Raw genomic sequence first — 17,368 nt, forward strand, 5'->3', positions numbered from 1 at the left:
TCCTTTAGCATGTCCAGAAGTCCAGCTTGTTGTGCGATAGTGTGATGGCTGCACTTACAGCCACACGCTGGTAATATCCACCATGTTAGTGTAGAGGCTTATACATAACATTGCGTTCACATTTGTCTTTCTTTAAATATAGGAATTAATTTACAGGACAATGAATAACTGGTTTGGTTCAGAATTAATCAGTATTGTTGTCAACTTTGAGTAGAGTTCTGTTATTTTGACCTCTTTTATTGGCCCAAGATTTTGATTCTTTTTGCATGATTTAACCAATTATGTTTTCCTTCGCTGCTCGGTCCATCACAGATAGTTAGCATCTTCCTCTGCCTTTTGGGTGCTACCGCAGGTGCAAAATGTTTCATCTACATTGTTGTGTTTGTTGGGGGGGAAATTTATAAATATGCAGTACAGCACTTCAGAGTCATACTGCTAGTGATCGCAGATTTATGTAAATTCGACAAGCTGAACGCATTCTGTACTGTACAGGAGACATGGCATGGAGGAGACTGATTGACAGTGGTCTACAGCCAATGAGGACGCAGAACACAATGCGCTGTAAAAAAAAGCATGCGAAATTGCACACAAAAAAATCCGCGAAACAGCAAGAACGCGAAAGGTGAACGGCATTATAGGGAGGGGGCACCGTAGACGGAAATCACACCGCATGTATAAACATTAAAAGTTCACCAAACACAATTACAGCACTACCTTTGATAACTTACAGCTGACTACTTTTATTAGTAAACATTCATAAACATGGTTTATTTCATTCACATCGTTGGTGATCTTGCACCTGCTGCAGACTAATGACAAAGTCGTGACTTATTCTGGAGTACAGAAACTTTCTTTTTTAAATGAACTGTGGCTACAAAAAGCAACCTCGGAACGAGAGCTTGGTAAATCTGCACCACTAATACAACAATTACAAAACCTAATGTACATTATAAACATTCAAGGTATTCAAAACATTGCCATGTAGTACCTTGTGTTCACTGGGAACCCTTTATAACAGCACAAACTTAACCTAATTGTCCTTCTTGACAAGGATGAGCTGATGCTGGTTTCGGCTGATCCGTTTTTACCTCTGCTCAAAGTTTACATTTTAAAATATTTACATACAAAAATAAGATATACACCCTTACTATGTCATTTCTTGATCAGATCAGTCAGCAGTAGCCGTAGGCACTGCTGCAAACAGGGACTCTGTTACACAATACAAACTAAATATAAATTTCCCAGCAGACAGAAGGGCTGAAACTAAACATAAAGACATGATGCTTACAGTTGACTTGTAGAGGAGTGCAGAGCCGCTGGGATTGCTGCTGGCACAGATCATATGGCTGAAGTCTATAAGCTTCAATTCTGACTTAAATATAGCTCAAAGCTATTAAATATATGCGTTTTAAGTGGATTTGTATGAGTGAGTGTGTCCAAAATTATATATTACAATATAATATCACATATTTGTTTTATAAATCTCTAAACCAGGGACGCAACTATATGTTTTAACAAGTAGTGATTGTTTCGTCTGGGGAAAAAACTCAGTGAACGGCTTTTTGGTTTATATTCAACTGTCCAGACAGATTCGCATCTCCACCCTTCAAGCTCAGTGTTGCACATACAGTATGCTGTAAATTTGATCAGCCAGTACAGACATTTAAATTCTAAGCTGACCAATAAACTCACCAGTCTGTACATGCCAGTTCCAGTATGATAAACTCACCAAAGAGCCTCTGTAATTATCTTATTTTGCGTCTTTTTATGAGGACTGGCTAACTCTATTTATATTGTATATTCTTTTCAAACTTCCCTCTCCTGGTGCCTAAATAATGCATACTTTTTGACTCGATAATTCAAAAATAAGATAAGATAAGATAAGATAACCTTTATTAGTCCCACACGTGGGAAATTTGTTAAAATGTTTGAACATGGTTGCATTTGTGGTGTTTAGAGTAAAGAGAAGATGTTTCTGACTATGAAATGTAAAGGGACCTATGCACTTAGACAGAAGTGCTGTCGGACATCTTTGGAAACCCCTCCGCACTCACACACACACACATCTACTTTACAAAGACAAGACACGACCCAAAGTAAGACAATATGCAGTGTTGCTCTACTGTAAATGAACTAACTCTTTGACATCATTTAGTACAGTGCAGTAAGACATTTCTTGCTCTGGTGCAAACATCTTGCGATAACATTGCTGTACGCAGCTGTTAAAACCAGCCTGCCCTTCACAATGTTCCTGACTATTTAAGGATGAGCAGAAAAGGCTGGAGTATTAAACTGGCCGTGTAGACTCTGGACTGCCACGCCGCTTTTTCAGGAAACACCCTGTTGGTTTCCATCATGCAAAAACAGTCTCAGGTTCGACCCCACAGCAACAATTATGTGTCCATCAGCCACCGCATGTCCTTGAGTATCCCAGCTTTAAAAAAATAAAACCCCAGGTCGGAGGGGGTGGCGACGGAACCAAATGTAGGATGTGGCCTTGATTTACCCGGAAGCAGCAGGATGGCTGAACGTCTCAGGCGGTTTATTCTTAGTGGACAGACGGGGGAGGCTCAGGCAAGGCCTGGTGCCATGCGAGGGGGCGACAAGGCGGGTGCGACGTCACAGCCAGAAGTAAGCGTGGGCCGGGGCGTGGTTGGGGATTAGGGAGGTACTGGGCTGTGGGTTCAATTGCTGCTGAGGCGGAAGGAGAAAGTCAGCAAAATGTCTGAGAGGAGGACAACTTTGCCTTCCTCCTCACTCTCCGTGGGCACAGTAAAACTACTGGATGTGGTGGATCAGCAGAGTGTGTGTGTTTTTGAGATCAGCTATTACTAGAACATGTAAATATCCCAATAGGAGGAAACTGTTTTGCTGCTAAGACATGTGACCTTGACTGAGTCGATTTACTGTATTTATTGTGTATACTGAATATAAATGTGTATTTGTGTCTGATTGAATTACATGGCTTTGTATATGTTTAAATGTGAACTGTATATAAACACATGTATATTTATATGTACGAGCCCCCAGATGTGCATATTGTATCTGTATATGCTGTTTAGACATGCTTTGTTTCTGTATGTGTGTGCATATTATGTTATCGCACTGTTTCTATTAACCCTCCGCAGCCTCTGGCTCCTTCTTCTTCTCTTTCACTTTAACTGATGATCTCCTGGACACTTTTTTGTCTCCTGCCTCCTTCCCTTCCTTCTCTTTTTCCTTCTCTTTCTTCTCCTTTGATGACTCCTTCTTCTCCTTGGAAGAAGATGATTCCTTCTTGGACTCCTTCTTTGCCTCCTCTTTGGGCTCTTTAGTTGACTCCTTTTTGGATTCCTTCTTCTCCTTGGATGACTCCTTCTTCTCCTTTTTTGTCTCCTTGATCGGCTCTTCTTCTTTTACGCTCGCCTCTGATGGTTCCTTGGACACCTCTTTCTTCTCTTTTTCTAGAGAAGAAAATAAAAAATATGTAAATTTTCTTACATATGATTTAATATCTCTACTTCTTTATTCAAAAACATTACATTCATCACATTCAGTATCAGGTCTCAGCCAAAGTGATGCCGAAGTTGAGAGTGACAAGGGAAGCCTGGGAAGAGCTGTAGAAGCCTGCTGTCACCGTGACCCAAGCGTCAGAGAAGGGTAATAAAAAAGATGGCTAGAGGTTTGGTCTGAAAGATCAGAAGGTCACAAATAGTAAATTTAAGCTTGATTTGACTCTTAGGTCCAAAAAGTCTTAATTAATAGCTAAGCTGAGTCTAAATTGAATTGTCACTTATTTATTCTCACTTCAACTAACTCATGAAGGCCAATCTTGGCATCATAGCAAGTTTAAACCCTTGATTTTAGGCAAGAAGGCAGCTCTTTCCATCCTCACTTTTGAATTAAGATCAAAAAACAGTCCTAAATCCATCCATGTGGCTGCAGTTAACAAGGGGCCTGCAGCCAGAGGAATTAAACTGCAGGCACAGTTGTTTAAGACTGTTAAATTATTAAATGCAATGAATGAGACGGATTAGAAATAAAACAGAAGACGAGCAAAAGTAGTAATTGTATTATTTTGCAAAACCATGTCGATATAAGTGAAACTATTAGTTGCACTTATATTATTCATTTAACAAAGTTAGTTGCACTTATATTGTTAGAAAAATCCTAAAACCCCTGATGGTTTAGTGGGTATAAGGAACCCCCAAAATAATGGCATAATGGTACTAGTGAGCATTAATGTGAAAAAAACATCCAGCATCTATCATTTTAAATACCAGTTCAGTCAAACACTCAGTGTAGCTATTACAATAATACGGGGTTATGCTGATGTTGCTTTAAGATGATGATGCTAATGCTATAAAACAAAGATGAGATCAGAGTGGCAGCGGATCCATGCCAGGATAATTGTTTTTCTGCTGTCTGACAACAGGAGCCGAAAAATATGACAATAAAAATTATAAAGTGAATCTGTGACCACAATGTTGTAGAGAGGACTGACTGGAGCAGCTTTCCCACAGGTGGTGGCCTAGATGCAGTTTTGTTGTTTACAAACTGCAAAGAGAATAAAGAAGAAGAAGGGATTTAGCCATGTAGACACACGCAAAGACAATGGTGCTGTTCAAAATGTTAATGGGCCACAGATTCTCTCAGACAACTTTAGATGGGTTGTATTTTAAGTCCATTAGGAGTAAGAATGAGGATTAATTAACGTTTACCCAATCAGCCTGTGTTTTAACAGAGTGATGCAAATACACTGCAACTCCCACGGGTCTTTAAAATTAAGACAAATTGACTGACAACAGCACCTGCTGCATGACAAAGGACCCCCACTTAACTAGAGTCAAGGGTGGGCCCTTGCAACCACAGACACACAGACACTCACACACATGCGCACACACACTCTGCAGCGCTGCCTTCGCTGGATTGGCTTTCTGATAAGGTGATAACGGTACGGGCGTCTGCCAACAAAGAGACACGCTTCTTATCTCCATGAGAATGGAGAGGGTTTTTCAGACTGGAGACTACAGCCTGGTATCTCACTGTGTTTGCGTGCGTATGGAAGCACACACAAGAGCTACCTCTTAGAATATCTGCCAGTGTTTACGTGTGTGGATGAATCTGTCTTTGCATGTATGTGGTGGAGACTACAGACTGCTCCCTAAAGACTGCGCATGTTCACAGACTCCAGAGAGAAGTTCTAATCAGACAGTCCATCGTCTAGGGCTTAAGAAAGAGAGACTCTGGTAGTATGTGTGTGGGTGTGTGTGTGGCAGATGGGTGTCTGTGTGTGCTGCAAATAGCTGAAAAGTTTTTACTATATCTTTTTATAAAATCACACTTTACATTTAAATTAATCCATTAGATCACGCACCGGGCTTTCGGTGTGTGCTAAAAACAAATTAATGCAATAAAAAAGAACTGACTTTGGCTAAAATACCTTAAATCTCTTAATGACTAGAATCGGTAGTTTGGTGTCTTTTTCATATCTTAAGTATGTTGTTTTGTATATTAGTCAAAAGTGGCTAATTTCCTTTAATTGCTAAATCTGCTCACACAGGCAAGAAAATTGAAAACACACATGGATGATAAGACATTAGACGTTATGGTCTGCAGCTTCATTGTTTGAGTCTCTGTTGAACTGTTTAATGGGTGAGGCGGTTGATTAAGCAGCTTGTGTTTCTAAGTACACCCACCCAACCAGGTCTAATTAGATCCAAAAAAACCCACAAAACCCCTTAACTGTGCCGATCCACTTCACGCTCTAACATGCACAAAATCTATCGGCTTCTACAGAACAAGTGAGAACAAATAATTTGGAAGCACAAACAGAGAGAAAGCTGACCGCAAACTGTTCTGCAAAAGAGCAAATTTCCACTTTGGCATGCAAATTCTCCCCCTCCGCCTCTCTCAGTGACCTCAGAAGTTTTATAGTTCAACATGAAAGAAATGTTGGGTGAGGGTGTGTCTCTATCTAAGAACTGCAGCTATAAAGAAATAAAGACCAGAGAGAAAGCACATGCATGTGAAAATAGCAGAAAACATGTACACATCTGTGTTTTTGCAGGTGTGCTACGCCAAAGACACTATGCGCTAATCAATGATTTTCATGTGCATCAACAGCATTGGGGTCTCTGATGGGAGTAATCCTGTAATGACCACCTAATCCCAACTGGATGGTAACTATCTGGCTAGCATTGCAAACACACTTTCTTCCACATCATTCATCAGCAGCTGAGCCAACAGATTCCAGTCTGTGCTTGTAAATGGTAAATGGCCTGTATTTATATAGCGCTTTTCTAGTCCCTAAGGACCCCAAAGCGCTTTACATATCCAGTCATCCACCCATTCACGCACACATTCACACACTGGTGATGGTAAGCTACATTGTAGCCACAGCCACCCTGGGGCGCACTGACAGAGGCGAGGCTGCCGGACACTGGCGCCACCGGGCCCTCTGACCACCACCAGTAGGCAACGGGTGAAGTGTCTTGCCCAAGGACACAACGACAGAGACTGTCCAAGCCGGGGCTCGAACCGGCAACCTTCCGATTACAAGGCGAACGCCCAACTCTTGAGCCACGATCGCCCGTGTTGCACATGTGCATCTGTATCTCTTATGTGCACATTTTTGGGTCTGAGAGATCATTTCATGTGAATAGAGACTCTCTGCAGACGGCAAGAGTGAAGTTGACCTTTAAATGATTTTTTAGCATTTTAATTTTAATGTTTTTAATGAACAAGAAGTTATTCACGAAAAGTTAGATGCCTATGACAAATTTCCCATCATTTAGGCAAAGCGTATCAGTGCTTGTATATGAAAGCCAGGAGCTTGTAGAACCACCTTTTGCAGCAGTAATTGGAAAAAAATCATTTGTGTACGACTTTATCAATCTCTTACATCATGGTGGGATTTTGGACCTTTTTTATAACGCTGCTTCATTTGATTGAGTTCTGCAGATATTCATTTATGCAAATCTCCCTAAGTGTCCTGCCACAGCATTTAAATCATGCTGAGGCCTGAAGTTTGACTAAAAACGTCAAAGAATCAAGCAACTTGTTGATTTTTTTTCCCCATTCTGTTGTAGATTTGGTGGGATCACTGTCCTATGGCATGACCATGGCCATCACATTAAAAAAATTTAAGGTAAGTTGATTTATGTGGGCTGACTTTAACCTTTTATTGGTTTGTAGATGTTACCCTCGCAGCATGGTTCTCCTCTAATCAAATTAATATGAGGACGGAATGGCTTATGTATCATCTAATGGATATATTCTACAAAAGGTCACAATGAAAAATTAATTTAATTAAAATCCTTTTAAGATTTGAGAATAAAGATCATCACCAACATAAGAAAAACCACTTGAAAAAAATGTTTTACAAAAAATGTTTGGTTTTTCTCTAGATGAATAAAGGCTACAAAAGACAAAATGTCAGTACAAATGGTTTGACCATTAACAGGAAATTGAGTTCAGCCTGAAACTAAGCCTAGTAGCACCCAAGTCTTAAACCTGGGTCAAACATCTCTGTTTGAAGTCAGAGTTCACAATTTAACCCAATATTGTCCGTTCAGATTAACACTGATGGTAAATCTGTGGCTACAGATGAAGTCAGAACGCACGCAAACAATCATCATGTGAGGCATGGGTCAAACCCTGATATGTTTGGTGTCAAAGGTCCACAGTCCTTACCTCTTAGGTTTGTTTTCACAGCGCAAATAGGTCATACATTGAATTACAAAAAGGTTGGGCCACCCAGCAATTTAACGTTTTTCTTTTGTGATTAAAAAGATTAACTTGGGTTCTAGCTTAGCAGAAAGCTGGAAATATCTAGCCAGACAGATTTTATTTTTTGTTCTAGGTATTGAGATGTCTATCATTTTTCACTGTTGTGAAAATTTACCTCGTAGTACGTGAGTGAAGGCATATCTTGGCTACTTCAGGACTAAAACCAAAACTTACTGCATGGATAGAGATAAGCAGGAAGAAAGAAAATGTTCCTTTGTAAACAAATTCGGCTTCTAGCAATCATGTAAAATGGGAAACCTGTTATCTGTGAAAGAATTAGGACACTTCAACTTCTTTTGACAAAAACAAATTCAAAATTCAGTTTGTGTTTATCTTTCTTTCTTTTTTTAAATTGCAGGTCAGATACAGTAAGTCTAAGTTGGGAAGATGAAAGATAAAACTTTCCAAATGACCCAAAACAAATCTTCTGCAGTTCTGTGGTGCACTTTGTTGTTACTTCTGAAACACCTCGTGTCCATACTTGTATAAAAGCTAACAGCTAATAATGACCAACATACCACTTTATTTTGCTTCTGTTATAGTTTTGTGGTGCTGAATGGACAGTTCCCTAAAAATGATTTTGCATGCATCTTACAGTTTACTCCTGTTATCATGTATGCTTCACTGTCACAACACTTTTTTCATTAAAGTTCGACTATAATAGATTTAGTGCTGTTAATTTTTTACTTTGTTCATCTGCCATCTTGAATCACTTCATTTTTTAAAGCGTGGTTTCAGTTTTCTGATGCCAGTGTTTTTGAGTCTCATTTCCGTATTCACAAAAAAGCAGGTCTTACAAAAATGTTAATGAACAGGAAGTCATAGTCAGTATGAGTTGTGACAGCAACGACAGAGGATACTTTCATGTAGTCTGAAGCATAAAACTTCTTTGTAACACTTTAAAAATAGAGCAAGCAAATCTGTGGAAACCTTCCAGGCATTTGTATGTCAAAACCATTTTCCAGCTCTCATGAAAACCACCGTCCTGTCTTAGGTTTTCATTTGTACTCTCAAAGCAGGAAATAAAAGTGTGTGTAAAGCCAGATCCTTGTGGGAGCAGTAGCAAGGAGTTGATAAACATTGACGTTGTAAGACAAGAAGTCAGCTCCCCTCCTCTATGGAAACCTAAAGGGGTCAGGTCACATCTTGTCAGTCTGCTACTTCAACAAACTAACAAAGTGGAAGTGTGCAGACTAAACAATGAAGAAACGTGTACTCTACATCACTCATAGCCACGAGGATCGAAGTGACGTTAAGCCCTTTTTGCATGGGACACGAGCTACCTGGAAAGCCTGGTGGTTTTTGTCAGAACTTAAACAGTCACAGCCTTTTTTTTAACCCCATGTGAATCTGCTACAGCTGTGTCTGGATGGGACCTGTTTGGCAGGAAACCAGGGGTAATATATTTCTTGTATTGCACATCATTGGTTAGACCGAATGGTCATTAGGGGAAAAAAATCTATTTTAATAGTATTCTACCAAATTACTTAGGAGGTGTTTCATTTTAGAGAACACACTTTTCTGCAAGAAAAAAAAGAAATAATGCAGAAACTAGGTTCCTTAATGACATGATTGCCTTTGTGTGGTTTTTTTAGTAGGTCCTATGTAACTAAGTTATGGAGTGGCGCGTCCCCTCCAACCCTAGTTTGGGTTTCCATATTTCCAAATTCATTTTAGAACATCTTAATTTGAACAAAGACTGTTTATTGGTCCATTGTGGTAACTTAACCTCGGCTGCATGATTATTCTTGTGTCATGAAATCATTTTTTTGTACACATATTACTCAGATTTGGGTTTGTGGTTGCCAGTTCAAATCCCATGATAAACTGTGGATGGGAAAACTGAATGAGCAATACTCTGTGAACACCCAGCTGCTGCAGGGAAGCTGCTGGATGGTACAGGGCAGCTTTCAGTGCTCTACACAGCTGGTATAGAACAGGAAGGTGAACTTTTTTGGAATATAAAGTCATTTTCTTTAGTGTCTTTTCTTAGCCTCTTCATTCTTTAAAACCAAAGTAAAAGATCGTTAGTGGATTTATTAAAGACAAAAAAGGACGAAATAGTTAAATGTATGGCTAGCACAGAAAGATCAGTAATGGGTTTAAATCATCTGCATAGGTGTTTAATAGTGTGGAAAACTACACTGTACACATGATGTCACTAGTGTTAGTATGTTCTGTCCTTCATAAGCAACAGCAAATTTGACAAAAGGGTCACCACTGCACACACTGTAAGCAGTTTTGAGCAGTTTTGAGCTTGAAAAAAAGCTTGAGCTTGTACACAGAAGTTGTAGGTCCCTTTTTGTGGGAACCGGGTTGTAGGATTGTGCTTGCTAAAACTAAAGTGCCTTGACTACCCTGCCTAATGAGGTTCTGAATGACACTGCTTTCTGTACATTAATGTGCTTCACCACCGGAGTTTAGAATGCAACACTTGTTTGTTCCTCACGGAACAAAAACAAAAACCACAGCAACAAAAGTCAGTGTGTTGATTAGATAAGGGGAGTGACGCTATCTGCACCATGTTCAAAGCCCACATGTTCTGCCTGGCTTCACATGTTAGCGACGGATCACGACTCTGCATTCATCTGCAGGCAGCCGTAGTCAAAATAGAGGAGGCCGCACAGATCGCCCGCATCCCGACCCCGTCAGCATGTAGGACAGTGCAGCAGAAACCTGCTGATTTACAGAATCCACTCTGCAGAGTGTGTACGAAAGAGAGGGCCAAGTGCTGACTGATTGGATCTGTGGTGGAGTGTGTGTCTACAAGTGTGCATTTGTAAGTGTGTATGCCTACTCATATGTGTCCGTGTGTGTGCGCGTTTGCACCTTCCAGACAAGGCGGTAGAATAGGACACAACAGGATTATGTGAAGTTGAAAAACAAAGCTGTGTGGTCGGTATTGTGGGGAAACGATAGTGTGAGACACGAGAAATGCGACACATATAAGACAGAAAAAGACAGAAAAATCATTTAAAAATATTATTCACAAGCCAGAACATACAAAAACACTAAACACTCTAAACAGATTTACTGACTTACACATGGTGCACTAATTTATTTCCTCTTTAGAGGGTTAAAACTTTGCTTTTCCTTATTTTCTTTTGTATGTTTCCGTCTGTGCAGGTATCTCCTCCGAGGCAAATGGTCAGGATTCAGATTGCTCTAGACCCTCAATTTCAAGGTAACTTTCTCTACCTTTGCATCTTTAGGGTGTCATAAAGTGTGAATATCACTGATATACTGCTCTGCTTGTGAGCACATAAGCCCCTCCTACCAGCTGTCCAAACCTTTTGTTTAATGAGGGTCAGCCAATAAGACGAAAGTTTACTTAAAGTGAGGGGGGAAAAGCTAAAATGGTATATTACAGACATTGGTTAAAATGAGGGGATTAACCAACATCCAGTATGAGAAAAGCAGCATCATGTAAACTACTTTGGTCAGAATCAGCTTCATTTTATGATTTCAACATAATTTTTCTACTGAAGAGACAAAAAGCAGACTAAGAGCAATGAAAAGTCAGCGAGAGAGAGAGGAGTTTGACAGCAGCTGGACAGGCAGTGTTTAATACTATTCTTGGTGTGGAATGTGCTGTTGAAGCACAACAGGCCTTTCCATTGGTGGGTGTATGTGTGTATTTGCAGACCACTGACAGCTCAGCTAAGACTGAGCCATACACTACACCTCCCATGGAGCACTACACACACAAACACAAAATGTCTTTGCAAGAAAAAAAGAACACATATTTATGAGAAACTGGTCATTTATACACGGGCACAGACCGGCTATTACTGTAGACTGTTATTCACGTGATGATGGAGGATGTCTTCACCAAATGATATTGCTATAAATATTCCTCAAGCAGACAAAGGAGTAGTGAACCTGTGGTTAAAATCTTAATCCCTATAAATCATTTATTGAGTATAAATAGTTTTAATTTAAATAAAGAAGTAAAAATAAAAGGCCAACCTCTTTGGGACTAGAAAAAATAAGTGGTTGTCCAGTGATTGCATTGCACTCTCAACCTCTTGGCAACCACTTTCTATCACAACGCAGTTTCACAGGTCACCAGGTGGGAGGCAATTTGTTTCCACTTGCAGTCTGACTTAGATTGACTACAACCAGTTGCAGACAGATTGGTGAAGGTTTGCAAATAATCACTGCCTAATTTATAAACACAGACAGACTGTCAACACATTACAGTTGATCTGAGTTAGTCTGCACCAATGAAGCCAACTCACATGCACTGCTTCTCTTTGTAGTAGTTGACTTGACTCAACTGGTTGTATTCTGGTTATTTTCCATATAAGAAAAGTTGCAGAGTGCCTATGTCATCTTACAGTTAAATTGTTGATGAGGATTATTAACCAGGCAACAGGTGGGATTTAAAATACTATTGTTACTTTAAATTTGGGCATTTGCTATAGCAATGGACACATATGTTGTCAGATAGGTCACACAAACTAGTTTCAAGATTTGACTCGCAAAAATGTGTTATTCTGAACAGCATAAACCACCTAAGCTACTTTTCTACTTTATTTATTTGCACATCAGTTAGGGACTTAGACCCTCACAGATTTATTAATATGGAATTAGTACATTTATTACTGAGCAAAAAACAGAGCAGAGGGGAGATGGGAGTTAAAGAAAACTGGAAAAGAAAGGGAAATGCTGAGGTTTGTGTAATAACAGCATGAATTAAGGAAGAGACACAGACAGAGAGGAAGATGGTAATTCATGTTTTTAAAATGAGACAATAAAAGAGAAAAAAGAAATGAGAGACAAAGATTTATAGAGCGAGAGAGAGAGAGAGAGAGAGAGAGAGAGAGAGAGAGAGAGAGAGAGAGAGAGAGAGAGAAAGAGAGAGAGAGAGAGAGAGAGAGAGCAAGACTGACTGAGGCTGCTGCTTCCATTGCTTGCTCTCTCTCTCTGGGTGTGGTATAGTGGGTGGGTTCATTCCCGTGGTCAGCTAAGATATTTTCTCTCTGCTCAGCTACGCCCTGCCACTAACCAGCATGCAGGCACACACACATCCACACACAAACACACACATAATGTACAGAAAAATATACAGTGGCCAGGCCGAAGAACCAGCCTTTTGGCCTGATACAAAAGGACATGAAGTTTTCCAAGTCTGGTGGTGACACAAAATCTCTTCCTCTCTGTCCCTCGCATACACGGACTGATTCGCACAAACACACAGATGCACACATACACGCCTCCGTCAACTTCCTCGGCACTCTCTGCACTCTGCCTTAAATACAGCCAACCACATCAGAAAGGGCATTTACAAAACTGGCTAACTTACACACACACACACACACACACACACACACACACGCATACACACATAAGCTCAGTTTGCAACACATCTCGTATGAACATATGTCACGACCCACACACATAAGCATGATGACAATTTGCATATGTGAACACAAACACTCCAAAAACATAGGATGCAAAATCTAGTGTTTGTATGTGTTGGCTTTGATGTTTTGTTCTGCCCATTGTTCTGTTCTGAGACACAACAGTTCATCCCTGAAGAGTGTTTGAACACCCACACACACAAATACCCGCATGCACAGTATATATATAAGGTGGATACCATCTACACACACAGTCAGCACACAAAAATAGCGCAACAAGAACTTGTCTAGTTCGTTTTTGCATGTGGAACAAAGAGAAAAAACCTAAATCATTTTACACTTTATTTTCATATTCATACTTCTGTCAAACTTTATCAACTCTACACTTGCACAAAGATTTTCAAGGTAACTGGAGATCACGCCAAAGTCCTGTGGATCTCTTTGCAATGATGTGTATAATGAATGGATTGCATTGAGATCAGGACTTCTTTCTGTCAGATGTCCTTCTTAAAGTATTGCATAGACATGTGTACCTAAAATTACACACAATTCTAGACTGATATCAACCAGAGGTGTCAACTCCTTACACACTGTTTCCATCTGCAGTCTAACATTGACTCTACCTAAATTGATTTCCAGTGGGTGTGATTTTCCAGTCACTAGAGACCAACATATCCACCCAAATTTCATCATTTCAAATAAACTCGCTTCAGCGGGCCTTGAGATTGGAGTGGCGCAAGCTAAAAATGATTCAGGATGTTCCTGCATTTGTTTGTCATTCCTTGGTGTTGCCAAAAACAAGTGAGAACAGGCCATGTTGCACCACATTGCTTGACAACAGCTTGTCAACAGCATTAGTCCAGCCCAGTGTGATGAATGGCAAATCCTTGGTCTACCATGGCTGCTAGTAGACACTGGAAAGTAGAATAAAGTATCCTTTCAAGTGCTTTACGACAGAATGCTAAAAACATAACAACAAATAGCAACCCAAAAGTAAACCAAAAACCTAAAATATCTTATAAGTGAAAAAAATTATGTTCAGCGACCTGGTTCCTGACAGAAGATCTAGCAAAAGTGGGAAGAGAACCCAAGGTTTCCATTACCTTAGACACAAGTCTGTCAGTGGCACAAACAAGGACTTCTGTTATTTAAATATTAAGTGAGAGAAAATTGTCTGCTACCAACGTTTAATAGGGTCTAAGAACCTATAAAATATCTTTAACTTGGGTCCTAAAGAGACACACAGCTGAATTAACGTCCTTAAAATGCTCGATATGTGCTAAAAAGGGAGCAGCTATAAACCGTAAGGGCCCAAAACAGAATCTAGTGGCATGCCATAGGCAAGAGAAGTGAGAGACCCATAGAAAAAGATTGTTGTGTCAGATGTGATGTCTTTGAGCAAAGATGCAGCTAAAATGTTGACAACAGGCGGATTCTTTCACTGAATTTAATGATTTGACCAGATTAGGCACAGAAACGGGTAAGAAACTTTCAAAATCCTTTCTATAAGCACAGTCCTTTACATTGATACATTCATGCCACTTACGCAGACAAAAATATGCCCAGTGTGCATTTGTTAAAAATATAATATGTGCATTTGAAAACAGCCAGTCTGGTCAAGCCCTGTACACTGACACACACATGTTCACACTGTGAATGTAACAGGGCGATGAAACGTGAGCTTTCTTACTATCTGTTCAACCCAGAAACACATAAATAATATGTAGTTACTGAAGAAACGATTAAATTCGTAACCAGAATCTCACAGGTTTTAGATATTAAATAATTATTTTGTCACTCAGTCTTTCTATTAAGGTTCCAAAGAAAAAGCTGGTATGCAGTGGATAAAGTGATAATCAGGAGTCTTCCTGAATGTATAATTTTAGCAGTGCCCACAGAGGAACAGTGCTCTTGTTATGCTGAGATAATATTAAAATTGGTGTATAATGGAACATTTTAAAAAAATAATAATTTTCTTAAATCCAGTGGAGAGTAACGATGACAGGTGACTTCTTTCTTGTACAATCTGTTCTTCTTCATGTCCATGTTTCCAAAAATTGTGCTGCGCAGTATCTTTACAGTCCCTCCATTAAGAGATTAAACTGTTTCACAAGGTAATTTTTCCCAACTATTTGGCATCAACAGTACGGCTAAAAGCCAGTTTGATCTGAAACAATAACACTGTATCATAGTGGGCTTTTTTCCATTTGCTGTAAAGCGGTCTGTTGGATTGGATCTATTCTCAACAAGTTTATCCAAGTGGCAGAGATGTTTAATATTACAGATACTAACACTAAAACTTGAATTACAGCTTTGCAGCTGCATGCCTGAACCAGCCAGTCAAGTGGTAGCTTATATCATTTTTTTGGTAATGGGAGAAGTTTCCTGAGGCAAATTTTGATTTTTGATAGAAATATATCTGAATCAAAACTTGAACTAGCTAGATGATTTGTATGGGTTCACGTGGTTTGTGAAGCAATGACGGTATGCTTCAAATAAAAATGTGTGCAACAAACTCTAAAACACGAATGCTTTGCACAAATCATAAAAGGTGCAGCACAGAAGATCTATGGAATCACAATTTCCCCTTCTGTTTCTGAGTTATGGCGAAAACAATTTCTTTTCAGAACATTATGATTATCACATTGAAACTATCCTATTACATTTCTGGGTTATTTTATTTCTCAAGTGCCTGAATCCTTAATTTATGGACAAAAAGGCTTTTCTTAAGTCACAGTCTTTGACTACTGAATGCTAGAAATTTTGAGTTCAAGTTGATGTTTGTGTCAGACATTATAAAATTCCCTCAAGGCATTTCTGAGATATCTCATTCACAGGAATGGGAGTGATGGACTGCAGCAATTGGACTTATCTGTGTTTTCTGCTCCCACCTTTGCAGTACTGCCACAACAAGTGATGATAAAGGGAAAGGCACCAAGGATAGGAGCCAAGTTCCCCTGACAATATATTATCAAAATCCATCATGGCTGCTGCCATCTCTACATCATATCTGACGGGATCATTGTTATTTATTTCAGTATCTCATTCAGTAGTTCTTTGTTTAGTTTTGTTTTTGACAGTCTGTGACATGGGCATGAACCCATTAAGAACCCTTGTATTTCTAATATTTCACCTCACAGATGTTAAATTTACAGCTTATCCTGCCAGTGCCCCCACACTAAGTCTCTCCTGGGTGACAGCATCAGTGAAACTCCCACCATGTGAAATATAAATGGAAAGAGCAGAACCAGCATGGCTGTGACCTTGGCTTCTCTTGAAACAAATTAAAAAAATATTTACAGATATTTTGAGACCTTTTCATATTTCAGGGCACTCGGTGTTTTCCTTGTCACTCATGCAAAGCGGAGGGAGGAAGGGGCAACACCCAGGCTGGCTAGCCACAGACAGAGCACCCTGCTGGGGGAAACCCTGCACACAGACACCCTCTTCCTCAACCTCCCAACCAAGCTGAAAGACCCCTGAGGACCTGAGGGACACCACAGTGTATATACAGGTAGACTTTACAACATGTACACAAAACCGCTTGAGTGCCTACAAATTAAATGCTGAAAGAGTCTTTCATACTCACATATTTACGCACAATAAACCGCAGCAATGGAAATGTATTACACATACACCACGCACACAATTAACGTGGGAAAACTGTGACTTCATAACTAGTCTGTCATAAAAAAATACTACCATGAAAACAAACAACCGCAGTAAAAAGATAAATGTATTCTTCAGCCTGGAAACAAAATTCAAAACACAGTACAAAATAACATCCATGTAGGAAATGTTCTGATGCATTCAAGGATATCACATGATCCTCATCAGTGAGGGAGAGTTAGCTTAGGGAGAGTGTGCTCCTTCCTTCTTTCTCTTATCCTAAAATCTCATATCCTCCTTAGCCCACCACCTTTTACCCTCCGGTTTCTCCCTCATCTTTTACTTTTCTTTGCTTGTGTTTCTTTCTCTTTTTTAATCCTCAATTCCAGCCTCCTTCCTTTTCTCGTGGCTACTCCATTTTTTCCATTTTGCATTTTTGTTCACCTGTTTTATTTTTTGTTTCTTTGTCTCTCTCCATTCCTCCTACCTCCTTCTTTGCCTTCCATATATGCACCTGTTTGGTTTCCTTTTAGACGCTGCAGCAGCTCTGGCTCGGTGAGCATGTGTTTATTAAATGTACTGTGGTAAACCACCATTTGTCCTCCTACTCATCCACTTAACTT

At 39.7% G+C, this 17,368-nt stretch overlaps 1 protein-coding gene across 4 annotated transcripts in view; it reads right to left on the reverse strand.

Moving 5' to 3' along the window:
* Positions 1–698: 698 nt before the first annotated feature.
* The window catches only part of bbs9 (Bardet-Biedl syndrome 9), a 174,599-nt gene continuing 157,929 nt past the window's right edge, over positions 699–17,368 (reverse strand). For 3 of the 4 annotated variants that reach the window (XM_085292470.1, XM_085292469.1, XM_085292467.1), the window contains one exon: positions 700–3,443. In XM_085292470.1, the coding sequence (XP_085148596.1) occupies positions 3,115–3,443 (329 nt within the window). In that variant the 3' untranslated portion in view covers positions 700–3,114. Of the gene's footprint in view, positions 3,444–17,368 lie in introns of all 4 variants that reach the window. The other variant, XM_085292468.1, reaches the window with a different exon arrangement.

Source organism: Mchenga conophoros, linkage group LG11 (assembly GCF_057382185.1).
Source record: "Mchenga conophoros isolate Kocher_MC1m ecotype Shallow Benthic linkage group LG11, M_conophoros_male_GT1.1, whole genome shotgun sequence".
Classification (NCBI taxonomy): Eukaryota; Metazoa; Chordata; class Actinopteri; order Cichliformes; family Cichlidae; genus Mchenga; species Mchenga conophoros.